The sequence below is a fragment of the Amphiura filiformis genome, chromosome 3, assembly GCF_039555335.1.
Source record: "Amphiura filiformis chromosome 3, Afil_fr2py, whole genome shotgun sequence".
NCBI lineage: Eukaryota > Metazoa > Echinodermata > Ophiuroidea > Amphilepidida > Amphiuridae > Amphiura > Amphiura filiformis.
In genome coordinates, this window is record NC_092630.1 from 57,239,380 (window position 1) to 57,261,984 (window position 22,605).

The following is a 22,605-nucleotide window of genomic DNA, read 5'->3' on the forward strand; positions in this document are numbered from 1 at the left end:
CAGTGTAAAATGTGAATAAAGGTAGTGTTCATTGGTACCTCAAGTTGATCTCATTTTGATAGTCAAACACCTTTTAAAACAATCAATAATCCTATTGTTGAAGAGGATAATAAGCTTCTACCTTAGGTGTCTATAGAATTCTTAATAGCACTGGTCTTTGTTTGCTTTGGCTAAATCCTGTTCAAGTGGTGGGTTACAAAGCATTGTATTTGGTCTAGGTATGTATAACCAACAATTAACAATGAGAGGACATTCTTGAACCTCGTTGACTTGGGGATGATTTGAAATGACCGCCAATACGATTGTTTGATATTTATTACCAGCAATATGGAAAAAGAGACACATGTAGAAACGAAAAAAAAGCTACCATTTTGTTGAAGGAGCAAAGTTCAACAAACCATAACCCCGCTTCTGGATATCGTTTGAAGTCAAATGATATACCATTTTTATATTGAACAGATCTTTATTTTCAAACAGCTAAATTAGCTCACCTTTTGGTAGCTTTCTGTCTGCAATTCGCTAGACTTTCTTCAGCCCCAATAAACACGTGGGGGCGCTGTTGGGTGTGCTATTGAGACTCAGCACCGTCAGACGGTGCAGGACGTCTCAATAGCGAGGTGTAAACTACTGGTAGGTAGTACCGGCCGCCGTCCCTGTTCAAGCTACTCCTGCTCTGTCTGATGTGAGCCGCTTCCCGGACTCCTCTGCCCACCCATGAAGATTTCACACCACCAAATAGTATAATGGTTGTGCGCCCTTGAATTTCACTTCTCAGAAAAACTTTAAGCAGAGAAAATTTAAGCATTAAAATGAGCAGAAATTTGCATAATTTTAGCCAAATTTGGATTGGTCATGATTAGTAATATTAATTCCTGCAAGTGTACCACAGATGGGAGAGATCGAATAACTTTTAATGATTTTAAGCAGCCTTTTCTTTACAGAAACACCGGCATGGTTTGGCCTGAAAAATAGGAAATTCCCAGACATCGTAGACTTTGAGGGCCAGTCGTAAAAAATAATGACGGTCAACCTATATTTTTTCCCAGCCAGAGGGATCAGGCAAGGGCTGATTTCAACCATCATAGCTGTCGCTTCAAACTGAGTCGCTCCTGTGAAGAAAAAATGACGTTTTCTTAAGGCAAATTTAGCACATATCTCTATGGGACTCTGATTTGGTGGTGTGAGATCTGAATGGAGCTGTGTGTGTGAGTCTCAACTTTTGATTGAGCAAGTTAGCCCTGTGCCTAATTCGTGTTTGGATTCACCGAAGAAGTGCATTGACTGAATTTATGTAATTAAAGGCTAAAATTGAAGAGAACTGCAACATTTGCTACTAGTATACCAGTGCTAAGGTGAGTTTATGACCCAAAATGTGTGTTTGAGTGAAAGATTCCATTTCGTAGAGTGACTTAGGCCCATGCAATGTAACCATAATATTTTGTAAGCTTACATCATCAATGGCATGCAATGACTCAGTGCCAGATAGAGAAGACATTGCAGTATGGTGCTAGGGTACTGGTCGGAACTCATGAAATAGGCGCCTGGATCAGGTAAGCTTACTGTTTGTGTGTTGGTGGGGGGTAGACTAAGCTGATGATCCCACTACTGGTAACCCAGGTAATGTTTACAATCATGATGGTATGCAATGACTCAGTGCCAGATGTAGGAGACATCAGTATATGGTGGCACGTGGGCTAGGGCACTGGTTGGAGCTCATAAAATGTGTCCATGGATCAGGTAAGCTTATGGGGGGGTAGACTTAAGATTTACCCCATCCCCCCATAAGGGTCTGTATCCAGGATTTTAGCATCCTATGCTCTGAAGCTCTGATGCCTAGGGGCGCTTGGTCTCGCCGATATAAGCGGCATTGCAATTCTGGCACTGGATATTGTACACGGTATGGCACTTTTCAGTCTTGTCGATTTTGTCCTTTGGTGACACTAGGAATTGCCGAAGAGTATTTCTTGGCTTAAAATGCACTTGTATACCGCGTTTGCACAGAATGCAGCGAAGTCCTTCAGACGCTCCCCTAACATAAGGAAGGGTGATGGAACCCTTGGAAACAGCAGTAGTGGAGGGTTGACGGTTGGGAGGATTGTGTGTATTTGCAACTGCGAAATGTGACCGTTTGTAGCCACACACACCTAGCGCTTTCTGGATCTTTTCCGACTCCAGGACTTTATCCTCTTCTTCTGTGACTAATGACTCTGCTCTATGAACCAATGTTCTGATGACCCCCAACTTATGTTGAAGTGGGTGGTGCGAATCCATAAGCAGATACTGGTCGGTGTGTGTGGGCTTGCGGTAGATGGTAATTTTAGTAGAGCCAGTGTCCTTTCTGTGAATAAGGGTGTCGAGCATAGGAAGCTGATGGTTTTCCTCCCGTTCCATAGTGAACTTGATGGTGGGCGAAATATTGTTGATGTGGGTGGTGAATTCGTCGATATATTCCTCGCGAATTACAACGAAAGTATCATCGACGTAATGGGCCCATCAGGATGGTACGTGGGGAGCAGTATCTAGTGCGCGGACCTCAAACCATTCCATGAAAATGTTGGATGCGAGCGGCGAGACCGGAAATCCCATCGCGAAAACTTCTCTTTGTTGGTAAATTTTGCCCAATCCCATCATGTATGTGGAGGTGGCGCAAAACGTAAGAAGTTCCATAACATCATCAACAGACAGTGTAGTGCGATCAGGGAGGGTGACGTCTTCCTCCAATCTCCTCCTGATAACGCGGAGGGCATCCGGAACTGGAGTGTTAGTAAACAGTCCGGTAACATCGTACGACACCATGATTTCACCTTCATGTAGTGTGAGGTTCCCCATTCTTTCAGCGAAATCCGCAGAGTTCTTAATGTGATGTGGGGATTGGTCTACTAGTGGTGCAATAATGTCCGCAACAAATTTTGCCACTTGGTAAGTGACCGACCCAATTGACGAGACGATGGGGCGCAGAGGGGACAATGGTTTGTGTACCTTCGGTAAGCCATAAAAGCGAGGCACAGTATCAGACGAGGGCATGAGAAGGTAGTATTGAGCCTTCGTAATACGATCACTATCACAAAGTCTTTTCAAGATCCCTCTTAATTGTTCTTTGTACTTCCTAGTGGGGTCTCGCTTGAGAAGGGTATAAGTGTTAGCATCGCTCAACAGATCATCAACTTTTTGCTTATGGTCTGTGGTATTAAGGACAACTGTACACCGACCTTTGTCACTGGGTAATATAGTAACACTCTCATCAGTACGGAGATTTTTCATGGCTTTTCTTTCACCAGGGGTCAAGTTACTTTTGGGTGCATGACTAGATCCTATGACTTTCACAGCCTCGGCTCTGACTTGGTCTTTTTCAGTCTTATCAGTAAGCTTATTACATGCCAGTTCAACACCAGTGATCAAATCAATGGTGGGGATAGATGTGGGGGAAACAGCATAGTTCATACCTTTAGCTAACAGGCTCTTTTCGTCGTCATTCAACTCACGATCCGACTTATTTACCACCCAACGTTCTTGTTGTTGACTCAACGTGGTATCCAACACAGGCGATGACTTTTCCCGTAGCCGATCATAATACTTGACGCATCTTGCACTTCCGGTGTTCCGATTACGCGACCTTTCCACTACTTCCGCCAATCTATTGGCCAAATCGCGCGAAACGTGAGATCTAATTGTTGTTTCCAACTCCTCATACTGGCGTTTAATCACTCCTAACGTAAAAACAGTCTGCCTGATCCTCTCCCCTAGAAGTTTCGATTCAGTCTTTTTCAAGATGTTAGACGCTTCCATCCCTTTTACCGATGATTTCAATTTTATACTAGGGGGGTCAGTCCTGTGCTCCGGCATCTCAATAGATAACACAGATGATTTTTCCACCGAGCAGATTTCCTCGCCGATGTTTCCCAACAGCGCGCTTTGTGTAGGAAAAACTTTCCATAATCATGTTCCACACGTTTAAACAAATGTTCTTGCTGCGGTAAATCCATATTGAACAGATCTTTATTCTCAAACAGCTAAATTAGCTCACCTTTTGGTAGCTTTCTGTCTGCAATTCGCTAGACTTTCTTCAGCCCCAATAAACACGTGGGGGCGCTGTTGGGTGTGCTATTGAGACTCAGCACCGTCAGACGGTGCAGGACGTCTCAATAGCGAGGTGTAAACTGCTATACCATTTTAATAATCATAATTGGGAGGAGGCAAAGATTGTTGGTAAAGAGAGTGATAAATACACAAGATGGATAAAGGAGGCCATCACCATCAAAAAACAAGGCACCACAATGAAACGAGACAAGGGCCAGTACAATCTAAGTCATATCTTTGACGACCTGTCGATGAAAAATCGTCTGGCAACTCCTTTGCCAAGCAGCGATCAACAACAACTGTTCAACGATCATCACATCAACAGTAGCATTGAGAAAGATAGCTGGTAGCTATCGAAACGCCTGCACGTAAGTGTGTTTAACTTGGACTAGTATGTGAAAAAATATAGAGTTTTATGGAACGGTCCTGGTGATTTTGTTCAAGAGATACGACGAACATGTGATACCTACATATATCAAATTGGTAATTAAAATATAGTCAACTGGACTTACTATTTTTTGACTTGCGACGTTTCACATCCTATCCTGGATGCTTCCTCAAGCCGTCTGATTTCTCGGCGGCGATTGGTCAGTGATCCGTGACGGGGTCACAGAACTGAGACGTCGCAGGATCTTTTGGATAGCAGAACTGTAGACCCCGCCATGTTGTGGCGAAGACCTTCTCCTCTGTTCAGAGATGGGTCCTCCCGCTTCACATATCAAAAAAGCCTCTTTCACACCTCTTTCAAACCACCGCGATTCTATGTCCAATATGACAACGACTTTGTTATCAAATGTGTGGTTATAGTATAATAGTACTGTTGAAATGTGAGTAGAGTCGTCTCCACAACCGGATGCGTTCGCTCTTGTACATGCGCTTGGCCAGCGGTTGCTTAGTTTCCCCTATATACAAGTCCTTGCACCCATTGTCTGTACATTGAATAGCATAGACGAGGTTATTCTGTTTGTCTTTCGGGACCTTGTCCTTAGGGTGAACTAGTTTTTGTCTCAGTGTGCAGTGGTGGGCTTAAAAAAATAGTAAGTCCAGATTTATATTATCAATTTGATATTTTATATACCTGGATGACTGATAATAATTATACACAAACATATTTGGCACAGTGTCGACACCCAGTATTATAAATATAAACTTAATACTCCGTTGGTGAGCGACGGGCGATTGGTATTTCACCGAACGCAAGAAAAGGAGGCCTATCTGATTGGCTAGAAATCGGTCCATCAGTGGTGGAGTACAAACTCAAAATGGAGACATGTATTCAATTCGATTGAAATCAATATTCTATTATTGGCGCAGATAAAGAAAGTGGTATAGTGTGTCGATAATGTACATTGTATTATAGATACAGCACCTGGATCTTACACGGGTTCCTTTATATAATTCATTTCTCAAACAGTTGAATATATCATAATTTTGACTTTTGATTTCAAAATCTTTACTTATAAAATGCATTAAAATATATCCACAGCAAACAGCAAGGCCCCGCTAATTAGTGTATTGCATTTCGAGTTTGTGTATTGGAAACAAATCTGCGTTTTACCTGACAACAAATCGAATTTTCTATAATGGCAACACCATATGTGGTACTGATCATGCGCAAATCGTAGAATAGAAACTCTGCGGCAGGCTCTGTGGTATCTCATATCGTGTAAATGGTATGCTTAGCCTAAGTCGCTCGGCCTATCTCGAACAAAATCGCCATGCGTAGCTTTTGAAAAACGAGAGGATTCGCCGTACTATCACGGCAATTTTTGACACGAAGATATAGGGATGATGACGCTGTGTGATATTCAACGAAGGACATTGTTGCATTTACATTCACGTTAGTGTATGTGTCTAAAACACTTATAATATAACTGTTGTATTCTTCCACTATGACCACTCTCAAAATATGAGCTGAAGATCGATTTGTGGTCTTATAATTGGTTTCATTTTGTGTTTCGGATATTGCTACACATATTATTACCTTCAACTGGTCTTCCATTAAATATTTAAAAAAGCAAAGAATAACACAATAAATATGTCTGGACTACAAAATGTACATATCAAAGCTTTATATCAAATTTATTAACTTTTTAAGATAAAACCATCGTTAAAGAGGCATTCCTGAATGATTTAAATATTCGAATCAGCACTATACCTTCTATATTATAAGATGCACAAAATTGGTTTGACTAATTTTCTGTATCTACTAAAAATATGAAGGCGTCACAAAATTACAATATTAAATTCACCAAACATTATTAGGTAAAGCTTATAGACATAGAGCCACTTAACTTTACCCTTGAATATTGCGTATATTCACCATCGTCATCCCAAGATATTTATGTTTGCAATAATACCAATGGGATCATTGGCACTAAATCATGAATATAAAGGATGAGCATTGTTCTAAGCACCAATTAACCATATTTTAAGTGTTTCGGCGCTTCAAAGGAAACCCTGTCCAAGATTGTTTAAGATTTTACCTCCTCTTCTTAAAAACAACCCAATAACCGTACAATAATGTTGAACGACTGGACTTAAATTGAATCTATGAAATGGCCGTCTGTTCTTGCCACTGACCTCTATACATGGATAGCGGGTTCGCAGGTAATACGATATAGTCGCCGATTGAAACCACTGACTATGGCTTTTTGCCCTCACCAATATGGCGATTTGAACTAATTTTTTTACGTCGCCTTCGGAAGCGATTTTTTTTAAATTTAAATTGAAATTTAAATTTTAATGTATACCTTTATACAGAGTTGGGTGTGGGATTTGTTTTACTCATCAGTGAGGTGAAATTTCTTTTTTACCCTTTACAATATGGCGACCAGTGGTTTCCATTTTTCGGTCGCCGCCCGCTACACACCGACATCGCCTGGTTAATAATTACTTGGTACATCAGAAACAATTAAATCAATACCCGGGATCGATACACGTGAATATGCAATGCACGATTTGATACTCAGACGATATATCTTTGGATACCGGGGTAGAAAATGATGAATATCTCCCGTAATTTTTTTTATTCTAAAGAAGCCATATTTTTTCCTTTCACTTGAATATATGTGTTGAAAGAATATGATAGTCGTTAGCTTGCGTATTGCTAAAGAACCGTGCGTATTGAGCTCAAAAACTGACAAAAATTCTGATTTTATATGTGCCGATCTATAGCACAGCGTAGGGCACTCGTGGAGGCAGAAAAGCAGATGACCTCATGGTGCATACCATGCACACTCACACCAGTCACCGGGCTATTGTCAGTAGCCTTAGTCGGATGTTCCTCGGCCCATTATGCATCTCAAAACTATTAAACAGGTCGGAACAAAATGGCCATGCGTGGCTGTGGATTCAACCTACCATGGCGATTTCTGCCATAAAGATATCGTGGCGATGACACTGTGCGCTATCCATGTATAGTGGTCAGTGCTTTTTGCCCGGACGTGCTCGAAGACTCAATCCGCGCTCGGCCATTCAACATCTACGCACAGACATTAGGTTGTGCTGAAGGGAAAAGTTAAAAGAGCCTTGGACGAAGCTATTCATCAAAGAAGATTTCCAGCTGCAATAAAAGACCAATTAGCGAGGCTAGAGGCTGAGTGCTGAACTTCTAGCGCAACTCAGCTTTTCCCGTAACTCAGTATTTAATCTCGCTTCGGACTTCGGCTTTGGAGTCGGCTCTCACTCCGATCTCGCTAGTAAAGTAACATACAACTTAAACAGATAGTAATAATAAGCCAGAGACATAAACACCTCGAAACACAATTGCTTCATGCCCTTTTTAATATTCTTTAGGGATCTAAATGATTCAAAACTGGGAAGGGGTTGTAAATGCATTTGGTCCTTTAAACCTGTTAAATTATACTTTCATAATTGGTTATACCTATATTTGCAAATCATAACTTGAGATGATGTCGCATTAACAAGATTAATGTTTTAATTTGTTTAATTGTAATAAGGCTCTTTTCATTGAAATCAAAGTGAAAGAAATAATAAAACATGCAAAATATATAAACCTGATTTTGGGCACAAATTTAGGGGTTTTAAAACCACGAAGTGGTTAACACTGCGTTACCATTGCCTGTTCATGAGGATTTAGTTCGTGATGTTTGGTACTACCAGGCTACTTTCTTATTAAATATTAAACAGATGGGTTAACCAGGATACTGATGTGGTAGGGATGGGATGACCGACTGCCACTAGGAAACAACTTGTTTGGGTAAAAAGGGGTCGGAATGAATGAGCTCTTTTCATTCCGTTCCTCAAAACGTGGCAAAATATTTAATGACCGGGCTTTCACCTATAGGAACGACTGGATGATTATGCAGATGACTGAATGCATCACTAGAGTTTTGTTCAAAATCAAAGCACGTTTACAATTTCACGAAACTTGACCGTGACATTTTTCTAAAAATTAATCCGACAATTACCATTCTTTATAGATTAAGTTAAATTACATTTTTTAGGTATTAAACTATAATGGTTCTCTATGCATATAAATTTTAACAAGGGCATCTATTGTCCGTTAGAACAACATGGCCCGCAGTCATTTTCACATCCAAAATCAGAGAGGATACTTTGACCGCCTGCCTCTCAATATGAATGCGTTTATTTATTTTGTATGTAGCAAGATACTGTCATTAATAACCAGAGTCTTTTGTCAATTTAATTTGTCATATGTTTAGGCTTTTGTCAGCTATAACCCACAAGACATGTCACGTATAAGTCTGTCACCCTGCCAGCTAGTGTGTTATACAGGGTTGTCCAAAAATAACTACCCAATAATAACTACCCAATAAAATTACTACCCATTTCCATATGTTTAATATCTCAAAGTTGAAAAGTCTGTTTCAAACTGTTTTTTTTTCTCAAATTCTTAATAACCATCTTCCTAAGAATATTTGGTGAAACAAAATGAATGAAAAAAATAAATACAATTACAAATGTGGCGTCAGCTTTAAGTTGAAGGGTCAAAGTTAAATTTGTTCACATCAGTCTGCGTCAGTGTTTTTCCCAACGGACGTGATGCGCTTATCCTAATTGTATATCAGTTCGGGGGCACTCATAATTCACGGACGTCTCTGATATCAAATACTCTTGAAACATCATGTCACATAACAGTATCATATTTCAGAGACGTCTCATAAATCACATACCTAGTTTCAAAACCCAGTCGCAAACGATATTAGTAAGTCCGCGCAGTGGGAATAATTTTGTGAGTAGGCCTTATCAGGGTTGTAGCTAGCCCAAGTTGAGTGCCTGCAAATTTTACTATCCAATTCATGAATTAGAGCGCAGGCTCGGGTACTCTTGGGGTTTTTTTACTTCAAAACATTTGATTTTGGCCATTGCAATATAAGTGTGTTCTGGGACCATTTGTCAGAATTTGCACAGATAGATAATTTTTGCACAGGTAGATATTTGCTAACCATAGGAAAGCTTATTCCAATACACTCAGCTTCGTTCCGATGTGCTGCATCGAGTGCCCAGTTGTCAACAAAGCTCGACGTATGTGATATCACTGACCCGTCTTTGAAATCAATGACGTCCGTGAATTACGAGTGCCCCCGAACTGATATTGTATTACTAAGTATCTTTATGCTATTTTTATATTAATATTTTTATATTAATTTTTAATATAATTAATAATTATTGCTCTCTTCCGTAAAGTAAAAAAATTGCTTTTTATCGTTTTATTATTATCTATTATTATTAATTTGCATTCTGATTAAAATTGTTCAAATATATAAATTGCTTTTATTATTTTATTATTATTTATTATTATCATTATTTTGCATTCTGATTAAAATTTTTAAACATATAAACTGCTTTTTATTGTTTTATCATTATTTATTATTATTTTCCTTTTTGATTAAAAGTTTTAAAACATGATACCGTTTTACTTGATATATATAAAATATGGATTAACATTTTAAATAAAAACCTATCCGTGTAAATAAATTAAAAATATTTTCTTCTTTGATCGTAATTGATGAAATTGTTAGCACCTGTGTGCATTTTATGTCACTTTGCAGAGTTTGTATGCGTATTTTGTATTCCGAGTAACATTTTTATAAACATAATACCGTTTAATTTGACATTGGCGAACCAGGTGTGTACTTTCATCGAGCTGTAGCTAGGTTTAAAAAAGGAACACGCCCTCGAGCCCCCAAGTGCACCCTTTGACTTGCGCCATATTTATAATTTACATTCTTTTCGGTTATTTTTTCAACATTTACTCTTAGAAAGATGTTCTTTTCAGCATATTATGCAACAACAGTTTGAAACAGACTTTTTATCTGTTTGGAAATTAACCTTTCAAATTGGGTAAAGCTGTATTTGGACCACACTGTACAACCCTATAGTGGTAATCACAATAAACCAGTTCGGTAATTGCCGTAAGTCTAGTGTAATCAACCCTAACTAGGTCATTGCGAACATCGTTACGTTCACAGTCTCGGCGCACTGACAAAATGTACATCAAATGATTCTGGGCATTGCTGGACACCAGTAACCTTTACGGCAAATCCCATAAGCCTTTGCGGATAGACCTGAGATGCCGTCATTTGACGTCACGCCGATGGGCACATCGTTTAGTGAACATCGTTACTTTCAAGCCGTGAAGTGCGCAGTAACGATGTACGCACCGATATCACATGTCTACCTGCAAAGGCTTATGGGATTTACCGAAAAGGTCAATTCTAAATCTTGCTTCCAGGTAGCCAGCCTCGACTGACTCCACCAGTCGTCTACACTGCGCATGTACTCTGTTATGCTTCGTAGTCAGAAGGTTGACGAATGAGGGCAGCATTCTATAGCCAGTCAAACAGAATGGTCGACTGCAGATCCTTCGGACAACGCTTTTTGAATGGGAAATGAACTTTGCTGCTTGGATGATGTCACGATGAGGTTAGTTAGGGTTAGGGTTAGGGATTAGTTAGGGTTAGGGTTAGGGTTTAGGGAGCGTGTTCCGACGGATCTGCACTCGACCGCCCTCCAAAGATTGGCGTGCAATGCGGAAAGGTTACAATTTCTTACCAGCGCCACCGAAATGTTGGTAATTAGCTGTTACAGCATCATGGAGCTGGAAAGCAGACATTTTAGGGCGATGGACTCATATACAGAGGTCACCGGTTCAAGTCCTGTCTCAGTCACATTTTCTTTGGTCTATTTTGTTTTTAATTTGTCATAATTAGCTGGTCGTTTGGTCGGAGAAAGTCAATGGGAAATATACCAAATTCAGGTCCATATGTCCGTTCCCAACGTAGTGGGTAAGACCAACAAAATTGAAGTAGGAGCAACATTTATTCAATAGTGTCAGTAGTCAGTCTAGGTAAACCACGATCCACTGTCAAAGCTTTCATCGTCATTTCTAATCGTCAATCCGTACATGAATGATGAAGATACTCCAGTTTGTGGTAATTCACATGTGGGTGTCTATTGTCTCAAACAAATCAATGTCTTGGAATATAGTCACGAACATAGTCAGAGGTTCTTTGTTCAGTAACGCCCCCACAACAAAACGTGAAAAGATACCTGGATATTCCTTCTGAAAGTGAGGGTATCTATAGCGACAAATCCCCTAACATGCTATTTTCGTAGGAGTGCTATTTCCAAAATCGACACTAGAGTTATTTTGCCTCGAGGCACAAAGTACCAATGGACATGGCAAATACCGTAAAAACTCGATAGTTAGCATATGTACTTACTGTGCGCTTTTGAAAACATGAAATTGCGGTACCAAAGTCCGGCGCTTTACCAACTGAACTAATGGGGTTGAGACACAAATTTGCAGGTTTACTTGTTCGTATATAACTATGTGTATCGATGATTTGCTCAAAACCCTTTACACTTTTGTGGATGGGCCACTTCATGTTTGCATGTTTTAAAATCGCTCGATAGTAAGCACGTATGCTAACTATCGAGTTTTTACGGTATGTAATCCTTTCGTGGAAGCATTTTGTACTGACTTATTGTCTCTGATTTGGCAATACCCGAAATCCTTTGCAATGAAACCAAGATTACGTAATCGGCACTGCGCACATTGTCACTGCGCACATTGTCACTATGCATATTGTGACTGCGCACGATCTATACTGGTTAGGGGTGCGCAGTGATTATAAAAATGATTATGTAGTTTGGGCTTCTTGGAAAGGGTTTTGGGAATTACAGAAATGGTCTATTATATTCTATTCTATTCAGCAAAATCATATTTATGCCAGCAACGTTAATATTGCACTTATAAACATTATTAATTTTTGTTTGTATACCCATGTCATATTAAGCTTGAAAGCGGAACGTCCATTCACCACTGTTTTTTTACTGGTATTTTCGCGAAACACCTTTTCACGATTTAACCTGGGACCAATACACTAAAATGATGGAAACTCTACTATACCGTAATGATAATCATCGTATTAGCGAGTGTTATTATGACAAACCGTAGAATTCCATCTACAAGCCTCTGAATGAGATTTTATTGATGAACGAACGAAAGACAGACACAATAGATTACAATATATTGGTCTTTATACAATAATACATGTTTGTACAGACACCTGAATCACAAATATAGTTGCTCAAACTCCAAATAATGTTTTCGTGGCGGGTGTCTGCCTTTTGTCTCTTTCATAAAAAAATGCCCTCATTTAGAGGCATATAGGCATATGCTTGTAGATGAAATTTTACGGTATTGTATTTGCCATTCCCACAATTCAACAATAATATAGTTTTTAGCGGCAACGAAGTTTCCTATACCGTGTATATTTGTAGAGTAAAAAATTATTTTTTTCTTAGAATTTGTTACAAAATCAATTTCAGATGAGCGTATTGAAATCTAAGTATAATTACTTGTATCAGTTTTGTCAGTACTACTTAATTTACCAAGTTAACTATATAAATTGTTGAGTTCACTTATTTAAATTTAAATGACTTGTTGTTGCCTCAGTAGCATGAAGTAATAGTTACAACTTGATACAATAAAGTTATCAAAACAAAGCTTCTCTTTTTAGTACAACAAGCTCAGGGAACAACTTAAACTATTTGCGTTTTTGCAACTATAAACCCACTTTGTTTTTTTGAAAATTACGACCACTTCGACCACAAAATTCAGCCTCATAACCTTCATTATTGTAATCGGCACAAAAAAGTTATCTAAGAAAAAGTCTTGAATGGCTTTTATCACAAGTTCTTTCGTTTTGTTGTGTGAATTAATAATCCAGTGCGGTGAACACGGGTGACTTCGAAGTTAAAGTTAGAAGTTACTTTAATTTAATGAAGTAACAAATGATCGATGTACGTCATAGACAGTACAATGTATGTATTGAATAACACGTCTAATCCTCCAATTAAATAACAACACCCCACTTAAGAGGCTGCCAAGAGTCAGAAATGGATCACGTGACATATTTTAAAGATATCGGCCTTATTTTTGGTGTTTGAATTATTGACCTCAAACGCAAATTTTTGTGAAGTATTTATTCAATATTTCACAAACTAGACCGAGTTCAATAAACGAAATGGAATGGAGTCCGTAGATTAAAAATAACACACAAAGTAAACATTTTGAACCTTTGCATGCTGTCTCATAAAAATTTAAGGAAAACAGTTTGTATTTGTGTGTGTCTTAAACTTGTTGTTTTAACATTAAAGCTGTTAGATTTACACTTCGCATTTTGGTATACTTTTGTATATCGCGCGTGAATAATTACGAACACTTTTTACTTATAATGCATTTCTGAGACTCGACAGTCACCTTAAGGTGTTGTATAATCAAACATAACTTTGAAAATATTAAATGACTACTTTGCATCCCTGAATGATGAATTGTAAGTAAAACGCATATTCTCGACCTGAATTATGACAACCAATTAGTTAGCGCCACCTTAAAAAAAAGTCAGTAGTCTATGTTTTTAATAAATGAAGGGTGTTTTCATCCACATTATTTTGATAAACTAAAATACTCATTGGTTAAATACTGTAATTGAAGCCAAAAGATGGTAATACAAAATATATATTTTTGGTATCATTTTTATGTACCATAGATTTGCTTTAAAAGTTAACATATAAATACTTTTATACAATGTAAAAAATAAACAAATAAATAATATAAATACATAAATCAAAGCATTACACAGACGTTTCTTTGGAATCATTCGAATTGTCAGTAGCCGGTAACTTAATATCATCTCCTTTGTTTTCAATATCCACATCGATATCCTGTGTATCGTTGTTTATAATTTCATCAGATATTCCGAACACTAAATCAGGTGGGGTATTATTCCCAACAAGAGCACCATTGGTATCGTTTTTTACATCCGTGTTATTTTGAGATGTCCTGTTTAAAGCTGGAAGTTGATCTTCATCAGCGTCACCACTAAACTTTCTTCTAACTTCGCTTCCTTTGGAAGAACTATTTGATTTATGTGATGAATTCTGTTTCGTCACTATATGAACACAACTACAAGTGGTTTCAGAAGTTCTTGATGTGCTTCGTTTGATATTTTTAACCTCGGTGACATTCTTGTAAATTCCTTTCATAACATGGTCTCTGTATCTAATTGAGTCACGATTTCTATACACCTCATCACTTGAAAATGACCCAGTTGATGAAGCAGATGAATGAGAGGAAGCAGAAGATGAAGATCGAGTTCTATTCAACATATTTTCACAGTCCACCATGGTGGTCAGTTGATCAATAACACGGATACCATTTGTGGTACCATAATCAGTACTATTACCTAAAACATCAGTTTTGGAATCACATTTCTTAAAATCGAATACGTTTCCATTTTGCTGTTTCTTTAGTAACGTTGATGTAGACGTAGCTTGGTGAGCTGGGGATGGTGAAGCCGAGTCAGTCAGCATTGGCGCAGCTTCTAGTTCTGGGGTTGCACCAGCTGATCTATTTCTCTTGCTGCTATGGCGACTTGACGTGACTACCGGACTAGATAAGGTACTGGAAGCAGTGAAGCGGGATATATTTGACCATCGATTGAAACGCCGCCTTCGTCTTCTCATCCAATAACGACAGGTGATGATTTTTCCTGTAGTAAAGAGAATATACTCATATTAGTATAACAAAAACAATTCTCTTGTTTGGCAAGAACAAAAATGTTTGTTGTTTCAAGTTTTTGCTATTTCATTGTGCTTGATTTTGAGGTCGAAATCGAGATAACTAAGGACCAAAACACGGCCGCGTCCAGGTGCATCCTGCTGTTGACCTAAAAGGTGAATCGAATGAACATGATTGTTACCAATCTCTTACTAATGCGTGATGTTTTTTTGTAAACCAATTTTTCCATAGAACGGCGTCAAATATCTTATTTATTCAGTATCAAATAATGCAAATCATTTTTCCAGACTTCTCGCGTAGCTAATCAAAAAACGATCAAGGTTAAAGATTGCGTCAACTCGACAGTAATAATATTGTATAGTCTTGTAGTGCATAAGTTAATCTGAAGAAGCTATATTGTGGCACCTAAAAACAGAATAATGTTACCTAACAAGTAAAAAGTAGCAGACGTTATTCCAAAAGGCGTATTTAAAGCTAACTTGTGAACTTCTAATTAAATCTATATAGCGCCATCTACGATTGCCAAATTGCCGATATGTGTTTTCACCCCGGGTTTTCACGGAGATTACAGCATATACAGTAACCATCAGCTACCATCGTTCAAATCATGTCATTGTCATTGTCAACCCTGTATTTGGCAGACATATAGTACTGATCGCTGATCGTTATAGTCCATGGTATTTTAACTGCGCCCTTATTTGGTGGAAGAGGGTTATTGAACAGTTTTGAACTTTTACACAGGGATCAAGTTCAAAATCGCTCGGAAATAGGTAAAAACAATACTTGTGTGTTCCTCTAGTCATAAGGATTCAGAAAAGGTATAGTTTGACATATCTACGTCTTACGATTATGGAGGCACCATTGTGATGACATAGGTCTTATTTTGGTTCAACAGCGAACGGAAATGAAATTTACTTCGATTTTGTTGAAGATGGCCTCAAATTATTTAACTAGGCAAATAATATGAGATCATTTTCATCAAAATCAGATCAATTTTCATTTTCGCCCCCGTGCTGGTGGTAAAGTTAGACATATGACTTCATATTTTACCCACAATTAAGTCCATAACCGTACGTCATAAATAATGTATACTTTTTTTCTGACTCCTTATTGCCAGATGATCACGATGGTGTGAGTTTTGAGTAAATTGTTCAAAGATGTTCAATCAGCTTTCCCCACTAACATGACTAAGGGATCGTACACAACACTTTTAAGGCGGGGGGGCTGATGCAAAACAAATTTACCGCGAAAATTTTTCGGCCCCCCCCCCCCCTTTACAGACCTCAAAAATGTCAGGGCCCCCCTTTTTGACAGGAAAAATTATGGGTCAACCCCATAGAAAAGCATATAAACTCCATTTTCCCAGGAAAATTTGTTGTCATTTTTTTCAGGCCCCCACCCTTTGGAGGGTCCCTTTTTGCATCAGGCCCTAGATGGGGGTACTGTTGAAATGCCTCCATAGCCTAGATTAATCAGCACTGTAACTACTATTACTCTGCCGAATATGAATAAATAATTTGCACGATTGGAGTGCATGTGAACTGAAATCTTTTATACGCTAATAATTCAAGTCTGTGCTTACAGCCAATTAAGAAGAGTTATGAAATATTTCAAAACAATCATTATAATTTCCAATGCCCGAAAGTGTAGTAAGCAGAATACGGTCGATTTAGCAGTAAGCAAGCACAACCTGATTTTTGTGTAATGCATATCGTCACCCTACTACGATAATTACCTAAGCATGCATCAGTTATGTAATCACCCTTCTTATTTCGGATTATTCCCTTTAATTTGTATCATTATCATTTGTTCTTGTGTAAAGATTGGTGAATAAATATGTTTAAATAGGGAAGTACTCATAGTTACAAAAATGACTTAGGCAATTATCGTAGTAAGCTGACGATATGTTAATCTAAAGAAGCTATTTGAGAGGTTGTTCCAAAAAGGTGCATTGAAAGCTAAACTAATTTTGACGGAAAGGGTATTTTGTGTCCTACTAATTTAACGTATATAGCGCCATCTACGGTATGAATGTACCAAATATCCTGTATGTTTTTTCACGTACGGAGAATACAGGGCATTCAAGTCTGACAGCGAGAGCACAAAATAATCATGATTCCTATGCCCGAAAGTCTAGCAAGCGGAACGAGATTTTCTTTCTGTTTAAATTTTATTAAATTACATCCATTTGGTACCTATATTGAAATACCATTGTATAAAATTTACAATGGCATTTTAAACCATGTGTCTATACTTAAATAAATAATTTGTCTCACTAGGAAATAATAATGTGGAAATTATTGTGCCTTTTGTGTTTTCCACAATCGTTTTTCACGAGTAGCTACAAACCCTTGAAAAATAACATTTAATTCAAATGTATATGGAACCCTAATCAAAATTAGGATACTAAATGTCAGTGTTAATCAAAATTTATTAAAATCACCAATCTTTTATCTAAATATCAATAAACGTCATAATTGGACTTTAGCATGCTCGTAGATAATGAACTTGGTTGTGATTCCATCTGCTTGATACTAATTTAAATCACATCAGCATTTATGTTTCCTCTACTATTGTGAACGAACACTATTCCCCTAATGGGCATCTTCAGCCATCTTGAATTCTCAAAGATATTTCTCAGTACGAACTTTGCTGTCAATTATCTTTACCCGATAATGTCAAATCCATTTCAGGTATTCATTTTAAATATTACAAATATATTTGCAGAGTTAGCATAATTGTAGTTCCGTTGACAACTCCAATAATATCAAACAATCCGACGACTGACCACAATTTAGGACCACGGGTCTTAATTTAAAAATCATGCAAGTGTGGGTCACTTTTCGGTTCCTGAGGCAGGCTAATGGCATTCCTTTTTATTTTGTCCGACAATGAAATTACTTTTATTGACCAGTATACCCATAGATTTCCGCTGCTATTTAGCAGTGACCTATATTTTATGGCACTAACCCATACAAAAGGATCACGGGCTTACATACAATTGATAATTTTATGACTTAAATATATCTGAATATCCGAATGGGTAATGCCAAGAATGCGAAAACCAGCAAATCTTTGGGTATTTGAACTACACAATGCAGGATAGTACTAAAATTACCGAGGACTTACAGCATGTGTATAAATTGAATTTTGATGAAACAACGATGAATAAGGTGAAAAAGGGGAGACTTATGGAGCGCTATCGATTTGAAAGTCACCTCTAAGTATGACATAATATAAACCAGAACTCTTCATTCATTTTGAAAACATTTGAAATAAAGTATTTCAGTGATATTGTGCCCTAAAGTTATGCTCACTACACTCATACATCAACGTAGATTTGCACATCTGATAAAATATTGATAGTTATCTATCATACATGATTAAGAGAGCGATAATAATAATGATGAATGTACCTTCATTCCCAAAATGCTGTGAGGGGGTGTTTGTTGCATTTTATTATAAAACCCTCGCTCAAAAAGTCATCAATTAAAGTTGACAGCTACTTTTTAAAATGTATGATTCGTGATCTCGGGTATAACATTACATTTTATTCACTGATGATATTTATGTTATAAATTCAACATAATTCATTGCTTCAAAACATCTTAATTCATTCAATGTTTCATTATTAATTATAACATAATTAATTAAATAATTTACATACACTCCCAGGACAGGTTGTTATTTATATAGTAGCTTATATCTTTTTCGAGTTTCTATCATGTACCATTTCTTATGATTGGTAAAACGGACCAAATATTGAGTATCTTTGAACGGGCAGATGTTGTTAACACGATTCACTCAATTTCAAGGTTAAATAATCGAATGATGGATGATGGTAAAACAGACCAATTATGAAAATTTTGAACTTGACCCTCTATGCAAAGTTCAATGACATTTTCCCACTAAAAATGGGCGTACTCTTGAAATGCCTCCATAGCCTAGATGAATCAGCACTATAAGTACTATTACCCTGCCAAATATGACAACTTTAACATGATTTGCACGATTGGAGAGCATGTGAACTGAAATCTCTTACGCTAATAATTCAAGTCTGTGCTTACAGCCAATTAAGAAGAGTTATTAAATATTGCAAAATAATCATTATAATTTCCAATCCACGAAAGTCCAGCAAGCAAGGAGAACAAGATTTGGCAGCAAGCAAGCAGAATTTGCATTTCTTTTGTAATGCATATGGTCACCATACTACGATAATTGCCTAAGTAATTTTTGGTAATTTTGAGAACATGTTATAAAATTAGGGTCAAGTTATGTATTATGTAATCACGCTTCTTATTTCGGATTATTCTCTTTTGTTTATATCATAATCATTTGCTCTTGTGCAAAGATTGGTGAATAAATATGTTTCCATGCATGCTTGAACCATATTTTGTACTTTGTTCCCGAAATTACAAAAAATGATATCTTAGTAGGCTGACGATATGTTAATCTAAAGAAGCTATTTGAGAGGTTGTTCCCAAAAGGTGTGTTTAAAGTTAAACTGATTTTGACGTAAAGTGTATTTTGCGTCTACTAATTTAACGTATACAGCGCCATATACGGTATGAATGTACCAAATTTCCTATGTGTTTTCACGTGCGGAGAATTCAGGGCATAATTCAAGTCTGACAGCGAATTAAGAGTGCCAAACATTCATAATTCCTACGCCCGAAAGTCTTGGAAGCGGAAACAGAGTTTCTTTCTGTTTAAATTTTGATAAGGGTATACGAGGTATTGTTGGTCGAAGCAGCCACAAAAAAAAATCGATTTTCATTATCTGAATCAATATATTATTGAAAAATAACACTTCGGTGTTTTGCAAAAGTTCATTCTACAAATTATATACTTTGAAAACTTGCTTAATTTATTGTTGTTAATGAGTTATGTACGTTTTACAAAAGTGTTGTTGTTTCAGCCCTCTTTACAACATAACTCAAGAACCACAGGACCTACAAAAAGTATATCTGTGATATTTGAATTCTTCTACACGCTCGCTATGAATTAAGCAATGCAATTTTTGCTAAAGCTCACTACCATTCGCAAGATGTTGTGAACTACTTTTTTCTGCTGCTTCGACCAACAATACATCGTATACCCTTAAATCACATCTATTGAAATACCATTGTATAACATTTACAACGGCATTTGAAACCAGGTGTCTGTACTTGGCAGAATTGGTGCCTTTCTGCATATTCCAAAAATGTTTTCACGGATAGCTACAAACCCGTGAAAAGTAACATTTAATTTAAATTTATATGAAACCCTAATCAAAATTAGAATACTAAATGTCAGTGTTAATCAAAATTTATTAAAATCACCAATTGTTTATCTAAATATCAATAAACGTCATAATTTGACTTTAGCATGCTCGTAGACAATGAACGTGGTTGTGATTCCATCTGCTTGATACTAATTTAAATCACATCAGCATTATGTTTACTCTACTACTGCGAGCGAACACAATACCCCTTATGGGCATCTTTAGCCATCTTGAATACTTAAAAGATATTTCTCACACGACGTTTGCCGCCAATTATCTTTACCCGATAATGTCAAATCAATTTCATGTTTTCACTTTAAATTGTAAAACACTCATTACAAAATATGTTTGCAGAGTTAGTGTGATTGTAGTTCCGCCGATAACTCCGATAATATCAAACAATCCGGCAACTGACCACAATTTAGGACCACGGGTCTTAATTTAAAAATCATGCAAGTGCGGGTCACTTTTCGGTTCCTGAGGCAGGCTAATGGCATTCCTTTTTATTTTGTCCGACAATGAAATTACTTTTATTGACCAGTATACCCATAGATTTCCGCTGCTATTTAGCAGTGACCTATATTTTATGGCACTAACCCATACAAAAGGATCACGGACTTACATACAATTGATAATTTTATGACTTAAATATCCGAATGGGTAATGCCAAGAATGCGAAAACCAGCAAATCTTTGGGTATTTGAATAATCCACTATGCAGTAGTACTGAAATTACCGAGGACTTACAGCATGCGTGATAATTCAATTTTGATGAAACAACGATGAATAAGGTGAAAAAGGGGGAGACTTATGGAGCGCTACCGATTTGAAAGTCACCTCTAAGTATGACATAATATAAACCAGAACTCTTCATTTATATTGAAAACATTTGAAATAAAGTATTTCAGCACAAAACAGTGATATTGTGCCCTAAAGTTATGCTCACTACACTCATACATCAACGTAGATTTGCACATCTGATAAAATATTGAAAGTTATCTATCATACATGATTAAGAGAGCGATAATAATAATGATGAATGTACCTTCATTCCAAAACTGCTGTGAGGGGGTGTTTGCTGCATTTTATTATAAAAACCCTCGCTCAAAAAGTCATCAATTAAAGTTGACAGCTACTTTTTAAAATGTATGATTCGTGATCTCGGGTATAACATTAAATTTTATTCACTGATGATATTTATGTTATAAATTGAACTTAATTTTTTGTTTCAAAAACTTCTTAATTCATTCATCCTGTATTTATTAATTATAGCATAATTAATAAAATAATTTACATACACTCCCAGGACACTTTGGTATTTACATAAAAGCTTATATCTTTTTTTGATTTTCTTATGATTGGTAAAACAGTCGAATATTGTTAACACGATTCACTCAATTTCAAGGTTAAATAATCGAATGATGGATGATGGTAAAAACAGGGCAATTATGATATAAAATTGAATCGGCTGAGCCCATATTGGTCGAGCTATGAATTGTCGAGTCCATTATTTTACAACTCATAGTGAGACCAATACATATTAGGCGTAAAGCATCCAATTTTATCATTATTATGTGTTGGATCCAATTTTTTCACACACTTAGACCCAATAAAACATAATAATGAGTTAATTTTATACATGATGGTAATAAAACGTATACTAAAAAGGTACCAGATTACTACAAATAAGTTGAATGTATAATATGATATTCCGGTTGAAATCCACATACCCCTATGGAAGACATGATCGTAATATTCCAGGGAATGTGTATTGCAAAGTTCGTGTTACCCGAATGCCGGGCCCGAATGGGTGACTCCATTTGAAATAAATGCTTCCCGTGTGGGAAATTAAAGTCATATTTTCCATAGGGGGTGTTATATAGATTTCAACTAGAATAACCGAATGTTGCATTCGAATTTGACAGTCTTGTCCAGTTATCACTACAAACTAAGTGGGTATGCCAGTAACGTATAGATGAGTTGACTTGTGACGTCATTGTCTGACTGGCAATTCCCATGTTCCTTGACTGGCAGTATGTGCGCGCATCATATTTTGGTCAGGACCCGTGCTTTTAAACTCCCGCCACACTACAATAAGGCAATTGATCAGTGTAGTGGCTGTACGCAGTTCGCTCAAGCATATCGATATACCAGTCCCTTACCTTTATTGATAAACATTGAGGTCAACT

At 37.2% G+C, this 22,605-nt stretch overlaps 3 protein-coding genes across 5 annotated transcripts in view; all 3 read right to left on the bottom strand.

Annotated features, from left to right (window-relative positions):
* Positions 1-1,833: 1,833 nt before the first annotated feature.
* On the bottom strand, positions 1,834-2,391 carry LOC140147356 (uncharacterized). The gene has a single exon (XM_072169134.1). The coding sequence runs from the start codon at positions 2,389-2,391 to the stop codon at positions 1,834-1,836; it is 558 nt and encodes a 185-aa protein (XP_072025235.1).
* A 102-nt stretch (positions 2,392-2,493) lies between these two features.
* On the bottom strand, positions 2,494-3,843 carry LOC140147357 (uncharacterized). Its single transcript, XM_072169135.1, has one exon. The coding sequence runs from the start codon at positions 3,841-3,843 to the stop codon at positions 2,494-2,496; it is 1,350 nt and encodes a 449-aa protein (XP_072025236.1).
* Positions 3,844-12,546: 8,703 nt separating this feature from the next.
* The window catches only part of LOC140148814 (alpha-2A adrenergic receptor-like), a 186,135-nt gene continuing 176,076 nt past the window's right edge, over positions 12,547-22,605 (bottom strand). For all 3 annotated transcript variants that reach the window (XM_072170886.1, XM_072170885.1, XM_072170887.1), the window contains exon 4: positions 12,547-15,125. In XM_072170886.1, coding sequence (XP_072026987.1) covers positions 14,209-15,125 — 917 coding nt within the window. In that variant the 3' untranslated portion in view covers positions 12,547-14,208. The remainder of the gene's footprint in view (positions 15,126-22,605) is intronic.